This window comes from Pteronotus mesoamericanus, unplaced genomic scaffold, assembly GCF_021234165.1.
Source record: "Pteronotus mesoamericanus isolate MK-2021 breed Mesoamerican mustached bat unplaced genomic scaffold, CSHL_Meso_final contig_50, whole genome shotgun sequence".
Lineage (NCBI taxonomy): Eukaryota > Metazoa > Chordata > Mammalia > Chiroptera > Mormoopidae > Pteronotus > Pteronotus mesoamericanus.
In genome coordinates, this window is record NW_026555186.1 from 43,445,564 (window position 1) to 43,464,166 (window position 18,603).

At 41.8% G+C, this 18,603-nt stretch overlaps 1 protein-coding gene across 3 annotated transcripts in view; it reads right to left on the reverse strand.

The window, feature by feature from the left end:
* The window catches only part of MCTP1 (multiple C2 and transmembrane domain containing 1), a 457,836-nt gene extending 439,857 nt beyond the window's left edge, over window positions 1–17,979 (reverse strand). For all 3 annotated transcript variants that reach the window (XM_054578606.1, XM_054578607.1, XM_054578605.1), the window contains exon 1: window positions 17,263–17,979. In XM_054578606.1, coding sequence (XP_054434581.1) covers window positions 17,263–17,979 — 717 coding nt within the window. The remainder of the gene's footprint in view (window positions 1–17,262) is intronic.
* Window positions 17,980–18,603: the final 624 nt, after the last annotated feature.

Below are 18,603 nucleotides of genomic sequence, written 5' to 3' on the forward strand. Positions count from 1 at the left end.
AAAAGCTATTCCCAGACAAAGGTCATGACCTTTCCGGAAAATGGTTCTCCTCTTCAGGGCCAAGCCCTGGGCTGTCAGAATTGCTTTAGTACTTGTAGAAGTCCAACATCTCCCCACAGCCCACAAGGTCCTACACAACCTGGCCCCTGACAACCATTCCAGACTCATCCCTCCTCTCTTTGCCCTGTTATTCACCAAATGCCACCTCCCTGGGCAATTCTCTAAGTGCCTTCTGCCATGGTTTCCTCTGCCCAGAATACTCTGCCACACTCCTCAGTTCCCTGCCTTCCCCCAGATCTGGCCAACTCCCATTCCTTGTTTATTTCCTCCCACGTGTCACTTCTTTAGGAATGCCTTCCAGCTCCTAGCCTTCCTTCAGTGTCAGGTTGGCACCTCTAACAATTTGCCCTTATAGTTCTCTGTGCTCCTCTGAATGCTATCATGCTTGTAATTGATAATGATTTGTGTATTTTTAGAAATTTAACGGACGTTTCCTCTACTATATCAGGATTTGGTCTTTTTTATCAAGGTATCACAAGATACCATGTCTACCACAGTGTAGATATTTAATAACTGTGAGGAAGAGAAAGAGAAAGGAATCATTGGTATTGTAATGTAAGGAGATCTTCCAGGTACACATATATAGCTGGGGCTAGTTTGTTATATAGAATATTTAACCAAATCTTTTACCCATTCCAAAACATCTGGAGAAGAGCTACATGAAAATGCTCCTGAGCATACGCAGCAGCTCTTCAGCGTAGAGGAAAGCTGTGTAACACAGCAGCCAGACTCATGACTTTTGGAGCCAGCAACTTAGGTACAAACTCCCAGCTCTGCCATGTACCAGCTGCATGACCTTGAGAAATATCCTCACCCTTTCTGAGCCTCGACTGATTTATCAATAAAAGGAGGCAAAGAATTCTTGCTCCTTTAAAATTGTCTCAAAGATTAAATGAAACAATGCCTGTGAAGCACTTAACACAGTGACTATTCAGCGGGTAAGCTTCTAGCCGAGATGGAGGTATACATAGAAATGCTTTGCTTCCTACCACAACCAAGGAAGGTCAACAACAAATTTTTTTTTCAGCTTTGTTCAATTTTATTGAAATTTTTGCTTGCCATAGAGTTCTTAAAAGAAACAGAAGTCTTTTGGGGACCACAATTTCACCAGTCTCTAGCAAGGTTTAGTAATATAATATGTCTTTTTACTTTCTTAAGCTGTAACAAAAATGATACAAAGATTTTTTCTATTGCCTGACTATCTCCAATGGTTATACCAGTATAGTCTTTTTAACTTTTATTATAAAACTCCTCAATCATACACAAAAGTAGAGAAAATCATTTAATAGACTCCCATGTACTGATCACCTAGTTTCAATAATTTTCAACATTTTGGCCCAGATTTTTCAACCTCTTATTTGACTAACAGAGCTTTCATTTTTTTTTCATCCAAAAACTATTTACTGAGAACCTGTTATGTCAAGCACTTTTCTTTTTTGTTTGTTTTTTGGTTTTTGGTTTGATTTTTTTTTAAGATTTTTAAATTGTTATTCTACTACAGTTGTCCCAGTTTTCCCCCTTCGCCCTCCTCTGCCCATCCCACCCCCCTCTCCCGCAGTCAGTCCCCACACTGTTGTCCCTGCCCATGCGTCATTCATACATGCTCTTTAACTAGTCCCTTCCTCTTCTTTCCTTCGTTATCTCCTCCCCCCTCCCCTCTGGTCACTGTCAGTTTGTTCCTTATTTCCATGTTTCTGGTCTATTTTGTTCACTTGTTTGTTTTGTTGATTAGGCCATGTGTCTATGGTCTCTTTGCACTTTAGGTCTGGGTTATACACCTTAGTCATCTTTATTTTTTTTTAATGTTTTTTATTGTTCAAGTATAGTTGTCTCCATTTTTCCACCACCACGTTCCCCTGCCCCACCAACCCCCACCTCCCTCCTAATCAACAAAACAAACAATCAAGAAAAATATAACCAGCAACATTGAAATAAAAAACAAACTGACAGTAACAAGAGGGAAGGAGGGAGCGGGTAATGGGAAAAAGGAGAAGGGTCAAATCAAGGAACATGTATAAAGGACCTATGGTCAACAACAAATTTAAATACAAAAAGCAATCAGAATTGCCAGAAAATCTAACTGTATGGAAGTCTGACAACCAAAGAGTTATCCAGGCTGGTAGGAGGGGCAGAGACGGGCAGCCAGGGCAGAGAAGATGGGCGGCAAGGTGGCAGCCCTGGCAGGCAATGCAGCAGCTGCCAGGCTAGGCGGTCCCACAACCTGCATGTAGATAAGCCAGGAGGAACAACTGGAGAGCGAGACAGAAGACCGTGCAACCCAGGGTTCCAGCATGGGAAAAGAAAGCCTCAAAACCTCTGGCTGTAAAAACCTGTGGGGGTTAAGGTGGTGGGAGAAACTCCCAGCCTCAAGGGAGAGTTCATTGGAGAGGCCCACAGGGACCTAGAATGTACACAGTCCCAGCCACCTGGGAATCAGCACCAGAAGGGCCCAATTTGTTTGCAGGTAGCAGGGGAAGTGACTGAAAGTGGGGCGAGAGTCAAGCAACCAGCCGAATTCCCTCTCTGACACCTCCCCCACATACAGGACCACAACAAAGCAAAGTGGGTTGCCCCGCCCTGGTGAATACCTAAGGCTCTGCCCCTTACAATGTAACAAGTGCACTGGGATAAAGAAATATGGGCCAAATGAAAGAACAGATCAAAACTCCAGAAAAAGAACTAAGCAACAAGAAGACTACCAACCTATGCAACACAAAGTTCAAAACACTGGACATCAGGATACTCACAGAAATGACTGAATACGGATGCAAAATAGAGGAAGAAGTGAAGGTTATGCAAAGTGAAATAAAGAAAAATATACAGGGAACCAACATTGAAGAAAGGAAATTGAGACCCAAATCGACAATTTGGAACAGAAGGAAGAAATAAACATTCAACCAGAACAGAATGAAGAAAAAGGATTTCAAAAAAATAAGGAGAGAATAAGAAAACTCTGAGACATCTCCAAACATATCAACATCCAAATCATATGGATGCCAGAAGGAGAAGAAGAAGAGCAAGAAATTGAAAACTTATTTCAAAAAATAATGAAGGAAAATACTTCCCCAATCTGGCAAAGGAAATAGACATGCCAGTCCTGGAAGCTCAAAGAGTCCCAAAGAAATTGGACCCAAAGAGGAATAAATCAAGACACATCATAATTAGGTTACCCAAGATTAAAGATAAGGAGAGAATCTTATAAGCAGCAAAAGAAAAGGAGAGAGTTACCTACAAAGGAGTTCCCATAAGACTATCAGCTGATTTCTCAAAAGAAACCTTACAGGCAAAAGGGGCTGGAAAGAAGTATTTAAAGTCATGAAAGACAAGGACCTACATCCAAGATGACTCTATACAGCAAAGCTATCATTGAGAATGGAAGGGCAGATAAAGTGCTTCTCAGATAAGGTCAAGTTAAAGGACTCCATTATCACCAAACCTTTATTATGTGAAATATTAAAGGGACTTATCTAAAAGAAGATAAAAACTAAGAACAGTAAAATGACAACAAACTCACAATGATTAACAACTGAATCTAAACAAAAACAAAAACAAGCTAAGCAAAAAACTAGAACAGGAACAGCATCTGAGAAATGGAGATCACATGGAGGATTATCAGCAGGGAAAGAGAATGGGGGAAAAGGTTCAGGGAGTAAGAAGCATAAACAGTATACACAAAATAGGCAGGGGAAGGTTAAGAATAGTACAGGAAATGGAGAAGCCAAAGAACTTCATGTACCACCCATGGACATGAACTAAGGGGGGTGGATGCTGGTGGAAGGAGGGGTGCAAGGCGGAGCGGGATAAAAGGGATAAAAAAATGAGACAACTCTAACAGCATAATCAACAGCAATAAACTATGCTTTAAAAAAAGACAGTGCCTTTTTAGTACTTGAGACAAGATTTTAGCACTGTTGTTATTATTACCAAGACACAGTAGAAGTTGTACCACATTCAGAGACTTTATCTTATATCTTGCTTTTTCCTTGTTAAAGGAATATACTCTAAAGGGGTATATCCACAAAAAAGTAGATGCTAAGAAAACAATTTGTTTTCCTGTCCAGAGGTCTTAACACCTAGACCAGCAATTTTCAAAATGTATGTGCAAGAGGCACACTGGTGTGCCACAAGAATTTTTAAAACACACAATGCCTATTTAATTAGGGACACTGATCTCTTTTCCCTTAGATTGTCAAATAAAAAAATGACAACAGCCAACACAACAATAGCCATCCAGTGTTGAGTGAATCAAAATTATACTATTTTTTGTCAGATCAGGAAAAAAATATATTTTTTGCTGTGCCACAGAATTTTAGTAATTAAATTATACGTGACATGAGATGAAAAAGGTTAAAAGTCACTGACCTAGACTAACATCAGAATTTTCACAGGCTTTTAACAGTGCGATTGAAAGTCAAGACATATGTATAGAACTCACAAGAAGAATAATCTGAAAAATATTCAATTATAAGCTTTCAAAACTGAGTCCCCAAATAAAACGTTCACCCATTCCCATTCATTATATATTTCTGGATACTTTTCTCCAAATAATAATAGCACATTTCTCTAGGTGTCTCCCCAAAGCAATGGTGATGCTCAGACTCATTAGCAAGGCTGGTGTTGAAGAAATGCCAGGCTCAACCACAAATCACTAGTTTGGGCAACAGTCACATACCTGCCACTGGGGCACTGATGTGGCTGCACTAATTGGTGGTGTAGTGGGTACCCCAGAAATTATGGCCCTGGAAGAAATCTCACATCTTTCACCCAAGCTCTGCTAAGTAGGGACAGAAACAGGAATATAGGCAAGTTAGTTAATCTCCCTAAGAATTTTCCAGATATAAAATGCAATGAACAATACTTCTCTGTCAAAATTGCTGTGAGGTATTATGTGAGATAATGAATATAATCTACAATGCTTATTTAAGATACTGTATAAAGAATACCTAGAAGATAGATCTATTTTTTTTTCTTTCCCTTAATACCATGCCTTTCATGGAACAAGAAAGCATTAAAAGACAGAAATGAGATGAGGCTGTAGAATATAGAAAATACATAATTACAAGAGTGTTATAACATGCCTCTAATGAAAAATCAGTAACACAAACGCTGATGATGATCTAGTGGGGTACTTGGTGAAGAAGAATTTTTTTAAGCAGGACTAAGATGTAAAAGTTGCTGACCATATCTTTAGCAATCAGAGAAAGCTTAGAGGGCTTACCATAAGTAAGAAGCAAGTGATAGACAGGATTAAGCCTGACACCAAAGTCTTCTGTCACACTAAATCTGCTCTTATTAAATTTACTTGTTATGAGATAACCTTCAGAAATAAGAAAGAGGAGAAGGAAATGGCAGAGGTAAAGAGGAGCTGTAATGTTACTACCGAGACAGGGAGGAAGATGAGGCTTTAAACCTTCATTTCAAACTTCCCCTTGGAGTTCTATTTCTCTAAGCTCGGCTTCTCAGACACAACCTACTTCAGACAGCCTTCCTGTGTAGTGCTGAAGGGCCGGACAACCTGGATCCAAACTAGACTGATGTGTGACTTTGGGCAAGCCACTTAATCTCCTGTGGCTCAGTTTATTCACCTAGAAAATGCAAGCAGTAATAAACCTACTTCGGAAAGTGTTGTAGTAAATTAATAAGTTAAGACATAGAAAATAGAATAGTGCCAATACAAGAAATGTGCTATGTGTTTGGCTACGATTAATAGTAGTTATAAAGTGTCATTTTAAAATGGCTCCACCTGCTGGTAGGCTTTATTTAGGTTGGAGGTGAAATGATAGGATTGAGCACAGAGTGGGCTGGGAAGGACCACATAAGTGTGTCTTACCTCATGTAACGCAAGTTCAGGAGACAGCATGTGTATTGTGGTTTAAAGAAGCTTCATTCAAAGACAAGGTCATAAAGGCTAAACCCTACCACAATAGGGACCACTATGAAGAAGTTCCTGGATACTTATGCAAACTGGTTCACACAACCAATTTATGACACCAAATGCGAACAAAATTTGTGTAGCTACTTGAAATTCACATTAGAATGATACTCTTAGAAAAAAAATTAAATATGAAATGGACACTTGTGAATAGACCACTCAAGATGCGATCCAGATACAATTAAGAGGATGAATTAAAAAAATGAAATGGTGAAAGGAACTACTTTCCAAAAAAAAAAAAAAAGAGCCACTAAGAATCATAAACAGAAACAGCACATTCTCTAAGCAGCCAATACCAAAGCTCTGCTGCCCGGATGCATTTGCTCCTAACGTAGTTATTTTCCCTCTCTCTTTCTGAGCTTCCTGTGATTATGAGACTGCATCTTTATTATCCTAAAGGGATCACTTTTTCACTAGTAAAAAGCTGAACTATATCAATAAAGAAGCTTACCAAAGGGCCTCCTTATTCTTTTATTTGTAAGGAGCATTTTGTGATGGTAAAGCCAGGCCTGGTTTGAAAGTGTTAATGATAGATACTAGTTATTGCGACATTTAGATTTCAAAAGATTAAGAGAACAGTTCAACGACCTCTCTCCCATGGTGGCTATAAGATGGATAATTAAAGAATGATTATTCTACTGAAGAAAAGGCTTTCTTTACACATTAGTTTAAGTTCAAAGTAAGATTATTGATCCCCTTTGTAGAACACACCCCCTAGTAAACCACAAAAGCTGTCTTCTAATTGTTTTTCTTTTTCTCTTTGGCAGACCTGGTTATTGTACAGCCACTCAAACTGGATAAATGTAAACCACTTGTAAATATTATGCTAACACTGACATTTAGAAGTATCAGATTAAATTTAGAAGTGGAAAAATGTTGGAGATATTCTGGTTATCTTTGGCTCTAGTGAAAAATGTGATGTGTGAAAAAATATGTATGCTTATACACGTACCAAAATAGATACGTGTATAAGGCCATGTGTGTGTGTAACACAAAGTTAAAACGTCAGAAAAGCCCATCACTTCAACGTCAGTGTCAAAAAATATATATTATAAAAGCCTCTAATAAAGAAATGCCTGGCTTTCTTTTTTTTATTTTTTATGTCCCCTGCCCCTGTTCTCAAAAAGAAAGAGAAGTGAAATAGCTGAAAGGCAAGTAGAAGGAGGGCAGACAATAAAGAGCCACCCAAACAACAAACCACCTGGATAGTCCTTTGACAGAGTTGGATACACTGACTATGGCTGATCATCCAAGATACACCAAGGTCCTTTGATGGCGAGTTCTATACAGTCCTACCGCCATTCTGGCATACACACAGGAAGAAAAAAGTTGAAGACAGAAAAGTGAAAATGTCAGGTGGACAGGAGTAGACATAGGAACACTTCACAAAGTTCTGTCTTCCTGGAAAAGAGGCAGTGAGCATGGGGCCTGGGAAACTGCAAAATGTAGGTCTCCTTCCCACCTCTGCCTGTTCCCCTCAGTCTTGCTCAGCTGATTCCCACAGAGCAAGCTAGAGAGTCACAAAAGCACCAGCCTGAGGCTAGAGTGGATGGAAGCTGCCTGAGGAACAAAAGGAGTAGAGAGGAGTTGAGGGGTGATGACCAAAATGGTTAAGAAAAGGCTTTTTGACTTGGAACAGTTGGGTTGAATTGGCATATATGCAAGGAAAGCCAGACAGAACCAGGTGAGGTCACAATCTCAGCTGCACCTGCACCCTGCCCCTCACCTCCAGCTTACTTGTAAAAATAGAGGGACACAAAGAAAGGAGAAAAGGAAGGTGCAGCCCTGTCAGCTCTGGGCCAGGGGTCAGCGGGACTGTGCTGATTCAGGGCGTTCTGACCTCTAAGGAGAACGAGGTTTGGCAACAGCTCTGGAGCAACATAGAACTTGTCTGCAAAACCTATTCCAATCTCAAAAGATGTTTTGGAAAACACTCAGACTTCTAAACTGGTGTGCTGAAATGCTATTCAAAGGCAACTCTGCAAATGCTGGATTTTGCTTTTATTAGAAGCTATTTTACATTTCAATAAAAGAACAGGAGTCAACTATGGCTTAAAGGCATAGATAGAATATGGTTTCTATTTTGAAAGAATATCTATATGCAGTCTTCAAGAACTGATCATTTGCCATGCACAGACCAACCTTCCATCTGAGAGAGAATGCACACTTAACACATTTGAAGTACACTGACTCAAGAATAGAAATTTCCAACAGAGTCCATGGATTCTAAACCCTTTTGTTATAAAACTATTTCTTCAAATATGTACTCTCTCTGATATCAGAAACCATAAGTGTCTATGTTACAGGGTTATGTAGGAGGATTTTTGTTTTACCTGATTTTTTTTTAACTGACAAACATGTTTTGCCTTTTCTTTTGCTGTAGTAACAGTACTTTCAATGCATAATGCTGCAGAGAAAAAGAGAACTATTTTATTCAGAAGGAATACATAATAACTGTAAAGAATATGAGCTTTTTAAAGTCAATAAAGGACAGCCTGCCACTCAGGAGCCTGGCGCCCTTAACCACTCTGCACTACGTGCAAATTCAAAACTCAGCCTTCCCTCTCCCTCTCCCAAAGGAGGACTTTTCAATAAAAACACTTCTGAACAAAACCAAAAAGGATCAAAGGCAAAAATAAAAGGGAAAGCATTCTTTGATTGATTTCTTCCACTTTTTCTTTCCCTGAAGGGCCAGCCACATGCTGGTCTTTCCAGTCTTTCCATCTTCCCAGCCCCAGGTCAGGTCACTGCCCAGCTCTCTCAGGGACTGTTGTGGCCGCAGCGTGGCCTCCTGCCTCTGCTGCCAACTTGACCCTCCTATGGCTCACTTGACCCTGCCTCCCCTGCTCAACTGCCGCCAGGGGTCCCCACTACTGCCCTCCATATACCCTAGATACACCCTTCAGTCCCGCATGCTTTCCTGTGCACCTTTCTCTGCCACGATCCCCCTGCCCATGCCCTAGGCCTCATCCCAGGGCTGACTCCCCACTTCCCAAACACACAGGGTGCTTATCCATCTCTGCCTGTGGCCATATTCCTTCTCCCTTCCCCCTGTGTCCACATCCTAACCACACTTTGACACAACGCAGAGGCCATCAGGTGGAAACACCCTCAACTCGCTGCCACCAAACCTGCTGCTTACCTGCATCCACCTTCTGGGTGAGCTACCACTTCCCCTGGTCTCTGGGACCCACCCTCATATAGATCCTTAGGGACCTCATCCATTGAGTACCCTCAGTTTCCCCTTCAACTACTTCTCTGCACATTTCTATTCATCAATGCATGCAGGTGTTATTCATTAAAAAAAAAAAAAATCCCACCAAACTAAACTAAAAATCTTCCCCGGATACCACCTCAACATTGTTCTTCTCACTCTCCTACTACCACATTCTTTTATCCTCTGGATAGAGCCAAATGGCTTGGCCCTCTTTCCGTCCCTACCTCCTCTTTCCACACATCCCTCAACCCACTGCATTCCGGATTCCCTCCCACCAGTCCTGGCTTTGTTATTTTGTAAAACACATGGACACCTACGACACCTACGGCATCACAAATAACGTATTCCTAGCAGTGGGAAGGGAGAGGAGAAATCAGACACGAGCTGTCTGAGTCAGAAGGTCAGACTGAAAGCTAAATTCAGTCCATACATACATTTTATTTAGGCTGCGTGGTGTTTTTAAAAAGATAAATTATTTGTCAAAAATTCAACATTCTGGAGACGTCACACAAAACTCCAGATGTTTGGCTTCTACCAAAGGATGCGGAAACTCTGGCAACCTGCTTCTTCACTGTGTGACAGTAACCAGCCGGGGCTGGAAGCAGGGGCCCCTTCGGAGGGGCAAGGGCTCCCTGGTTCACCATGGGCCCCACCCAGCCCTCTTTGCCCATTTTTTTTACTCTGATGGCCCCAGTGAGCAATAGAGTTCGAACACTGGCTTTAGATCAGTGCCGTTCAATAAAAATAAAAATGTGAGCTATGGACATAATTTTAAATTGTCCAGTAGCCACATTTTTTAAAATGAAAAGGAACAGATGAGATTATCTTTAATGATAAATTTTATTTAATCCGTTATATCCAAAATAGTGTTTCAACATGGAAGCATTATAAGGAAAATAGTAATTAATAAGATATTTTACTTTCTTTTCTCTTTGCTAAGCCTTCGGAGCCCAGTGTGTTTTTTACTCTTACAGCACAATTTCCATAGCCTCTGTTCCATAGCCTCATGTGGCTATTGGCTGCCATATGGCACAGCAGAGCTCCAGATGCAAAAATAGTCTTGCAAGTGGAGAGACAGGTATTAAAGAGAAAGAAGAGAGCAGGCAGTACCAAGGAAAAGGGTGGTGATGTTAAAGAGTAGGCATAGTGAGAGCTTTAAAAATAGGAAAGAAGGGAGTGGGGACAGTAAGTGAATGGTACTCAGTGAAAAGATGAGCTCTAGTCCAGTGCCGCAGGGGAAGAAACGCCCCTTAGAGGCAAGCACAGTTGACAGCCAATGTAAATTTTCTGGAGAGAGGCTTTGGTGTTTTCAGTGTGAGACAGGTGATCTGCCTTACTATGAAAAACAACTGGCCAAGTCTCTAAACCCCAGTTCATGCCCTTGGCACTCATGAGGCAGCAGAATGGATCAGGCCAGTGAGGGCAGGATTCTTGATCAAGATTAGGATTTTAATCTATCGCAAGGAAACAGGTTTGAGGAAAAGTGGCCAGGAAGCCAGCAGGAAAGTACAGTATCCTGAGCTAAGATTTAGGAGCAGAGTTTAAGGCTCGGAGATCTTAAGTGAGTGGTGATGTGTCAGTAGGTTGTCTGGAATCCAGATGAGAAGGTGCAATGTCAGAGGCCAGGCGTGGACAGTTGGGTGCAAGGCTGGATACTGGCAGTCAAAGACCAGCACCAAGAAATGCATCCCTGAGCCAGAGACCTGAGACATAGAAACCACTCCTCCATCCTTCACATGAGCACAGTATGGCAGCCATTTAGTCAGCATCAGGTCCTTCCTCCGCGCCCACAGATATGACCCAGAATTACAGTACAAGCTGAGAAAAGCTAAGCTACCAGCTGGGAGAAGCGGGGGATGTCAAATGCATCTGCCAGGCTTAAAAAGACTCAGAAACAAGAAGGTATTAACGTCATTACACAGCTGTAAAGTGATTTTGAAACTTTTCCAGAGAACTTATCTCCGAACAGCTCTAGTCTGTCCCTTCATACCATCATTCACTCAGCAACCATTTATTGAGTGGTCTTCCCTGAACCTTTTACAATGCTGATTAAATAGGTCAATTGTGTTAAGGCTTGCCAAATTCTCCTCTGGCAGTGCTGGTGCAGCTAGCTCAGGCTTAAGCAAAATAGGGTGCAATTGTTAATACGGAAGGGGCTTCTCTAAATAAACCAGCGGGGTTAGGAGGTGGCATTGATCCTAAAACATCAAGAGGTCCACTTGTCTAATTTGTGTTGTAATTTTCCATATTGGCTAGGACCCACAAGAGTGGGAAATAGGCTGGTATAAAATATCTCAAAAGAGGCTTTACAGGAAAATTGTTCTCTTAAGAAGGCAGTATGCAGGACTTTCAAATCTCATATGAAAAATATAGTTTGTCGCATTGCTTACATTCAGATGAAAGCTAAATACAAACATTTGGAGACATTAGGAAGATCATGGCCTGATACTCTACTGGAAAAAAAAATCAGTTAAGAAGCTGGTTACAGTGGAGGGGAAAATCTGTTTCATAAAGCCTAGAACTGCTGAAGGACAGTCATCACTTTCTACACCTGATTTATAAAAAGGAATGTGAAGAAAAGGCTGAGCGTGACAAGGAGATCAAAATGGCACGTAAAGTTAATCACGCAGGAAAGAAAATAGATGATAGTTTTAATGGTCCTGACAAATCAAAATTCACAAATACAGTAAAGATTATTTGGCAAGTGAAAAAAATGGCTTGAGGAAGCGTGCCTCATGCCTTTCAATAATTAACTTTACAGAAAGATGAACATGTCAAATATAGGCATGCTTTAAACTGTGATTTTATGTAAACAAGCCAGCTTATCTAAAGCAAGTTCTAGGACAATACCTACTTCATTCACATTAAATAAACTCCTCAAAAGTCAGTAGGATTCAAACTATGATCCTCATTTATTAAGAAAAGGTTTTATTTAGGTGGCTAGCCTTATTGAGGCAGAGAAATATATAATTTTTAGTAAGTTTTCCAGAAAAATAATAACAAAAATTTTCAGATTTCAAAAAACTGATGTCTGCTTATCTAAAACAGGTGTCTGCTGTGACACCGTAATTAGCTATGAATCAACAAAACAACAACAAAATGCACAACCCTAATTTCTGAATCTGAAGATTTCTGTCAATGCTTACAATGTTGTCCAAGAATGCTACTTACTCTCCATAAGCCTGGAGTTGGCAAACATTTTGATAATTATCATGAGCAAAGAAATTACACTATATGTTTCCTGAAGTACCAAAGATATATTATTAACCTTTAATTTTGTAAAATCATCTCACTTCCAAACAATGGGTCAAAAGATAACAGGGAGAAATGTCTGTTCTATTTTCTTTATAAATTTATTAATCCTGTTTTATCCCTCAAAGTATTTATCCACTTCTCCATGATAACGTTCACATGCTTGCTGAAGTAATATAACCTTTTTTTTTTGAACTGTGTGAAATTGTGGCGTCACCAGTACTGCCTTGGCTAATTTTGAATTACTTTTGCCACAACAGCAAGTAAAATAATTTATACATTAAATTCAATGAAAAGGACCACCAAAGCTCTTTGTTGATTTTTTAACCACCCATCATTCGTAATGGTGGCAGTGGCAAAACTTTAATATACTGTTCAATAATAAAACAACACAACAATTGCTAATGTTTATTGCACTCTGTTTCAAGTCAATCTCATACAATATCTATGTTATAACACTTCCATTTATACCAAATTTATAGCTCTAATCAAGCCTGCCAGATACACAAGACAGAAACCAAAGGTTACAGGGAAATAATTCCACTCCAAAGTAAACCTCTCACTCTTTTCACTCCCTTTTCTGGAATGACCTGAAGATCCCAGTATTTTCCAAGAATGCTATCCCACATCAAACTTCACTACACACCCTGCTCCAAAATGTCCTAAAATCTCATTTCCTACTCCACCCCCAGCACATACACACTTTGAAAAACTACTAATGTTACTTTTAGGGCATTTTTGTGATTAGATTTTTAACGGTTTTAGTCATTGCCGTTAGGTATATTTTTTAACTTATGCCTCCCCGAGATTATGTTCTTGGAAGTAATATTAAAGACACTTGAAAAATAGGCAGCAAAATTTAACTCAAGTCACCTTTTTACATAGTTTTTGAAAATACTTACTTGAGAGGGTGAGATAATTAACAAAGCAAGATGCATTTTACATACAGACTTAACTTTAGAAAATATTTTTCCACCTTTTGTCAGAGCATACAGAAGTGTTTCAGGAATTTCATCCCAGTGAATGAATATTCCTGTTACTATGTTTTGAAACATTTCTATCATACCTTAAATAATTTACCCACTTTAAAAAAAATATTTTATTTTTTATTTTAGGAAGAAGGGAAGAGAGGGAGAAAGAGGGGCCGACAAACATTGATGTGAGAGAGAAACACCGATTAGCTGCCTTCGGTGTGCGCCCCAGCGTATAGAACATGCGACCCAGGCACGTGCCCTGGCCGGTAATCCAACCGGTGACCTTTTGGTTCTCGGGACCATGCCCAACCAAGCCACACCGGCCAGGGCAATTTACCCATTTAAAACAAAAACAAAAACATTTTTACTCCTCTATGAAGATAGTTTTAACAAAATGAATTTAAAAGAAAAACAATAAAAGTTTAACATTCATGAACACTACCAGCTTTTTTGTTAAAACACTAAAAAATGCAATATGTTCATCCCTCACTCTTTATCCTAAAATACTGACTTTCTGATTCTAGCATAATATAATTTTAGTAACTCATCAAGACAGAACACATAAAATTGGCATATTTTTGATATGCACACAAATTGAGACAGCATCTTTCCCAACTGTGCAGCAGAAAATGAAATGCATCTGGTGTGACAATATGGCCTGACACGTGAACAAGAATCAGTGGGATGAAAGGGGTTTCTTTCTTGTTTTTTTCAAAGCAGATTACTTTAAATAACGAACATTGCTCAATGTGCAAGACATTCTCAAGTGTGTTGCAGTGTGTTTCAAAGGTATATTTGGCTAAAGAAAACATAATCGCGAGAGGACTGGCAGGGCCTGCGAGGTAGTTCATTCAGTTTTTAATCACTGTTCAACAGCGACTTCCAAATCTCTTTCCCCAGCAACCCGATCTGATTTTTGGCTTTGTTTAACATCTCTACCAGTGTCAGAGCATGTGCACATATGTTGTTGGGACCTCAGGAGGGCCTGGGAGACGGAGAGGTGGGGAGTGTTTTGGAGAACATGGCTGATGCCAGAATCAAGCAGAGGACACAAGAAAAATTGAGCAATTTGCCTTGTTCTTTGCAACAAATTTTGTTTCTTCCTTCAAACAAAGTTCTTTTTTATCTAGGCAATCTGGAGATGAATTTAATGCTTTTATTGTATTTTCTTTCATGTGTTCCCATCTGTTCTTGCAAACTGTAAATAAAACTGAAATCTACATGTGCTACACACTCTATTCCCATGCCCAAGTATTTCTGCAGATGAGGTACTGGGAGAGCCAAGAAAGGTCTCTGAGGTATGCAGGGAGCTTGGAAGGGTGCTGCAGAGCTACGCTTATTCATGGACACCTCTGTAAGCTCTCCAATTCCACTTCTTCCTCTTCTCCATTCAGAGAGGCAAGCAAGGCTTCTTTGAGTTGGGCAGTGAAGTACTTAGAGAGGACTAAGGAATCCTCTCTTCTGCATTGGTAAGAAAGTGCGACAGAAACCTGGATTCGTGACTCATAACAGAGAAAAGTGTCTGATTCTCTGGGAACAGGACTCCATTAGCAGGAGATGTTGGGAACCAATGATGGTGCCTCTCTCTGAGACTGTGTCTAGCACAGGACAAGCCCCTCGGGGCTCACTGTTCTGCCTATACCCCATCTTTCACTTATTCTTGGATATTTTAGGTTTTTTATTCCTTCTGTGTCTTCACTGAAATGGTTGTTCTTTATAATTAAAAGCTTCTTTAGAACTATAGATGGTAAATTATGTCATTTGTAAATGTGGTATAATAGATATGCAACAATCTATCACAGAGAACAAAGAACAAATTAATATAGCTAATCCATCATAGAACTGATTCGAGGGATGCAGCAGAAAGTCCAGAATGCATGTAAACTTGCAAGTATTAATCAACAGGACTGACTGAAGTCATCTCAGAAACATAGTAAGTTCTAAAAGTTGTCATGGAAAAGGATTCTGGAGAATGACTTGACTATAAAACCTCTGTCATTTATTAACCATGTGTCCCTAGAATGGTTATTTTAATTTTTTGAGCACTGGTTTCCTAATCCATAAAGTGGCAATAAGAACTGTCACTGTAGGATTGCTCTGAGGATGAAATCATGTAAGGCTATAAAGCGCCCAGCATATGGCGAAGGCATGCACAATAATGTTTAGTGTCTTCTCCAAAATTGGTTTAGGTCTTCTGAATACAAAATTCATATTTACACAGCAATAGTTTTAAAATAAAAACTGATGGTGTCTGAAAACTTTTTGGTAAATATAAACATAAAGATCAATTCAGAATTCTCTGCTTTTGTTTTGTAAATATCTTGCTTCAATGAAATGCAAAGTAATTTAGTAAGTTAACATTTGCAGTAATATATCTACCACCCAAAATAATTTAATTATTATCTGTTTTATTATTCTTGATTGCAAAAGTTCATAAAAACAAATGTAAACAGTACCCCACTCTAAAATTCTTATAATAGGATTATGTCCACACTCAAAAATAAATATATTTTACATACATAGTATTCATTTATACTGAATTTAAAACATCCTTTTAAAATGACTTTTTACACTTTTTTTGGAACCAGAAACAATCTATTAAATTCTCTTGCAAAATGAAGAGAAAGGTGGGTTTATTTAGCCTTTTTTTTCAATATCCCTACCTACTCTTCTGAGAATAACTAAAGCTGTTTTCTAGAACATCAGGTGTTTCCTTGAACATCAGTAACATCAGGTTGCTGCAATCAATTGTGTTTATTAAACAATGAAAGACTCATATTCTGCTTTATTTTCTGAAACTATACTAATAAACTATAAAAATTTTCAACTGAAAGAACAGCTATTCTCAAAATTTATCCTTCAAAACATGGCTTTATATTTATTGTAGTTTAACTTTAATCTAATTAAAGTTTGAATGTCTGTCATTAATCTAAAAATAATTCCGAGTCAAAAAAAATGAGTTTAAATAATCTAAGATATGTTGAAAGAAATGAGTTCTCTGGGTTCCTGGCAGAATGGAACTTTCAAAATATTTGCTAACATTACCACGATTTGATAAACATTTACAAAAGGAGAGCCTCCCCTCTACAAAACCCAGGTAGTAAAAGCAGCCGCTCAGTGAACACCTTAGGGACCCCACATGTACATTTTCACTTGATTCTTGTTTGACCAAACTTGCGTGATCACAGAGGCAACAGGACACTGAAAGCAGTATACTTGAAACGCAACCGCTTCGGATGACTATTAAATCTGAGAAAAGGCCACAGGGACACGTTTGACTAACTCAGAAGAGACGTTCAGGCCACCCACTTGTTGGGCGGCGACCCCCTTGCTGCTGAAGTTTTAAGGAGGGCGTGCGGGTAAATCAGCAGACTTCTGCTTTAAGGCTTTCCCCAAGAATTACCTCTCTGCATTTCTATTCCTTCCATTGTTCCAAATGCTAGCCCCTCCACGCCACCATCAACCAGGGCTGTAATCTTTTTAAAGTTGTTGGGTTTGTTTTTCTTTGGATAGGTTGAGATATAATGGAGAATCCTTCTGGGAGATCTCCAAAAACTACCGTAAATTATGTCCAACTTCATTCCTCTCCTATTTGGCTACCATTAATACTTTCACTTTCATTCGCAACTCCTAAAGCTATTTCTGTCAAAAGTCAAGGCAAGGTACAAGTCTTGTCTTTACTAAGCAGGAGCGGGATGTTTTCTTTCCACTGTTTGATTTACTTGGTAGCATCCGCACTCTGTCCCCGCCCGCGCCCCCCGCCCGCCCACCCACCCGGTCTCGGTCGCCCAAAGCTGGAGGCGTGGCCCTGGGCACCAGCAACTCACCTGGCTGAGGCCGCGCTCCCCGCCCTTCTCCGGGATACGCTCCGCGGGGCCCCGCGCCGGTTCTGCAAGAGGCGGAGGCGGCTCCAGAAGCTGCTCCAGGTTGGTGGTGCCCGGCAGGGAAGAACTCTTCTGATGGCACAAGTGCACCGCGGTGCTCCGATGCTGTGCGCCCTCATCTCGGGCACGATCCCCTCTCGGGGGTGGCTGGGGAGAGGAGGATAGGGAAGATGATGCGGAGGACGAAGAAGGAGCTGAGTCTGGGGAGCGTCCGCCAGGAGGCGTCCCTCCGCCTGCTCCAGCAGCCGCAGCGGGCCCCTTTCCCGCGGGGAGCAAATGCTCGCGGATCCGGCGGCGCAGCGTGGACCCCTGCTCTGCTTTGCCTGGACCTCCAGGCTCGAGAGCCTCTGTCGAGGAGCAGCACAGGTTGGGCTGAGAGGAGGAGAAGACGCGGTCCAACACTTGTTTCCGTTTCTTGAAGCCAATCCACCTACTGCCCGTGCCCCCGACGCCGGCCAGTGCGTCCCGCCTGCCTCCTGGGGGTGGCGGGGAAGGCGACGGGGTGGCCGCAGGGCGTCGCTCCTGGTCTCCTGCGCGCCCGCTGCTGCCGCCACCCTTACTCTTGCCAACCCCCAGCTGCAAGTTCTTCCAGAGCCGGGCCTGGAAAGAGGAGGACGCCGCCGGCTCCGGCGAGCCAGCCGCGGCTGCCCGGGACTCCATCCTCCACCCCCTGCTCCTCCTCTTCTCTCCTCCACCTCTTCCTCCTCCCCCACCGCCCTCCCCGGCTGCGCCCCCTCCCGGAGCCCCGCGGCGGCGGCGGCGGCGGGGGGCGCAGCAGCAGAAGCAGGGAGTGCCCGGCGGCTTCAGGCCAGCCCTGGGGACAGACGCTCCAGCCGCGGTTCTCCGGCCGCGGGATGCCGGCGCCGCCTCTTCCCGCACCTGCCGGGGTGGGCTGGCGCTGGGGCTGAATCCCTGCAGCCGAGCCTGCAAAGTTTCTAGCTTCGACCTCCACGGCTCCAGTCCACTGGAGTCCCCCAGGCCGCGACCTGCCTCCCTCTCTCCGCTCGTTCCGAGCTCAGAAGCTACGTGCACCCGGGCGTGCGCGTCCAGTGGCACCAGGGACCGCACACAGCACCCTACGGGCAGCACCTGTCAGCGGCTGGGAAGGCTGCCTTCAAACTGGACGCACTCGCGACTCACACAACTGGGAAGGTCGAGCTGAAGACACCCCGGACCAGCAGCCCCGCAGGAGCGCCCCTGGACCATCCTCCAGCTCCTAGGTGGGAGGACAGGCGGACGAGATCTGGGTGGAGCTGGGTAGGGATCGAAGCCAGCTTGCTTCCT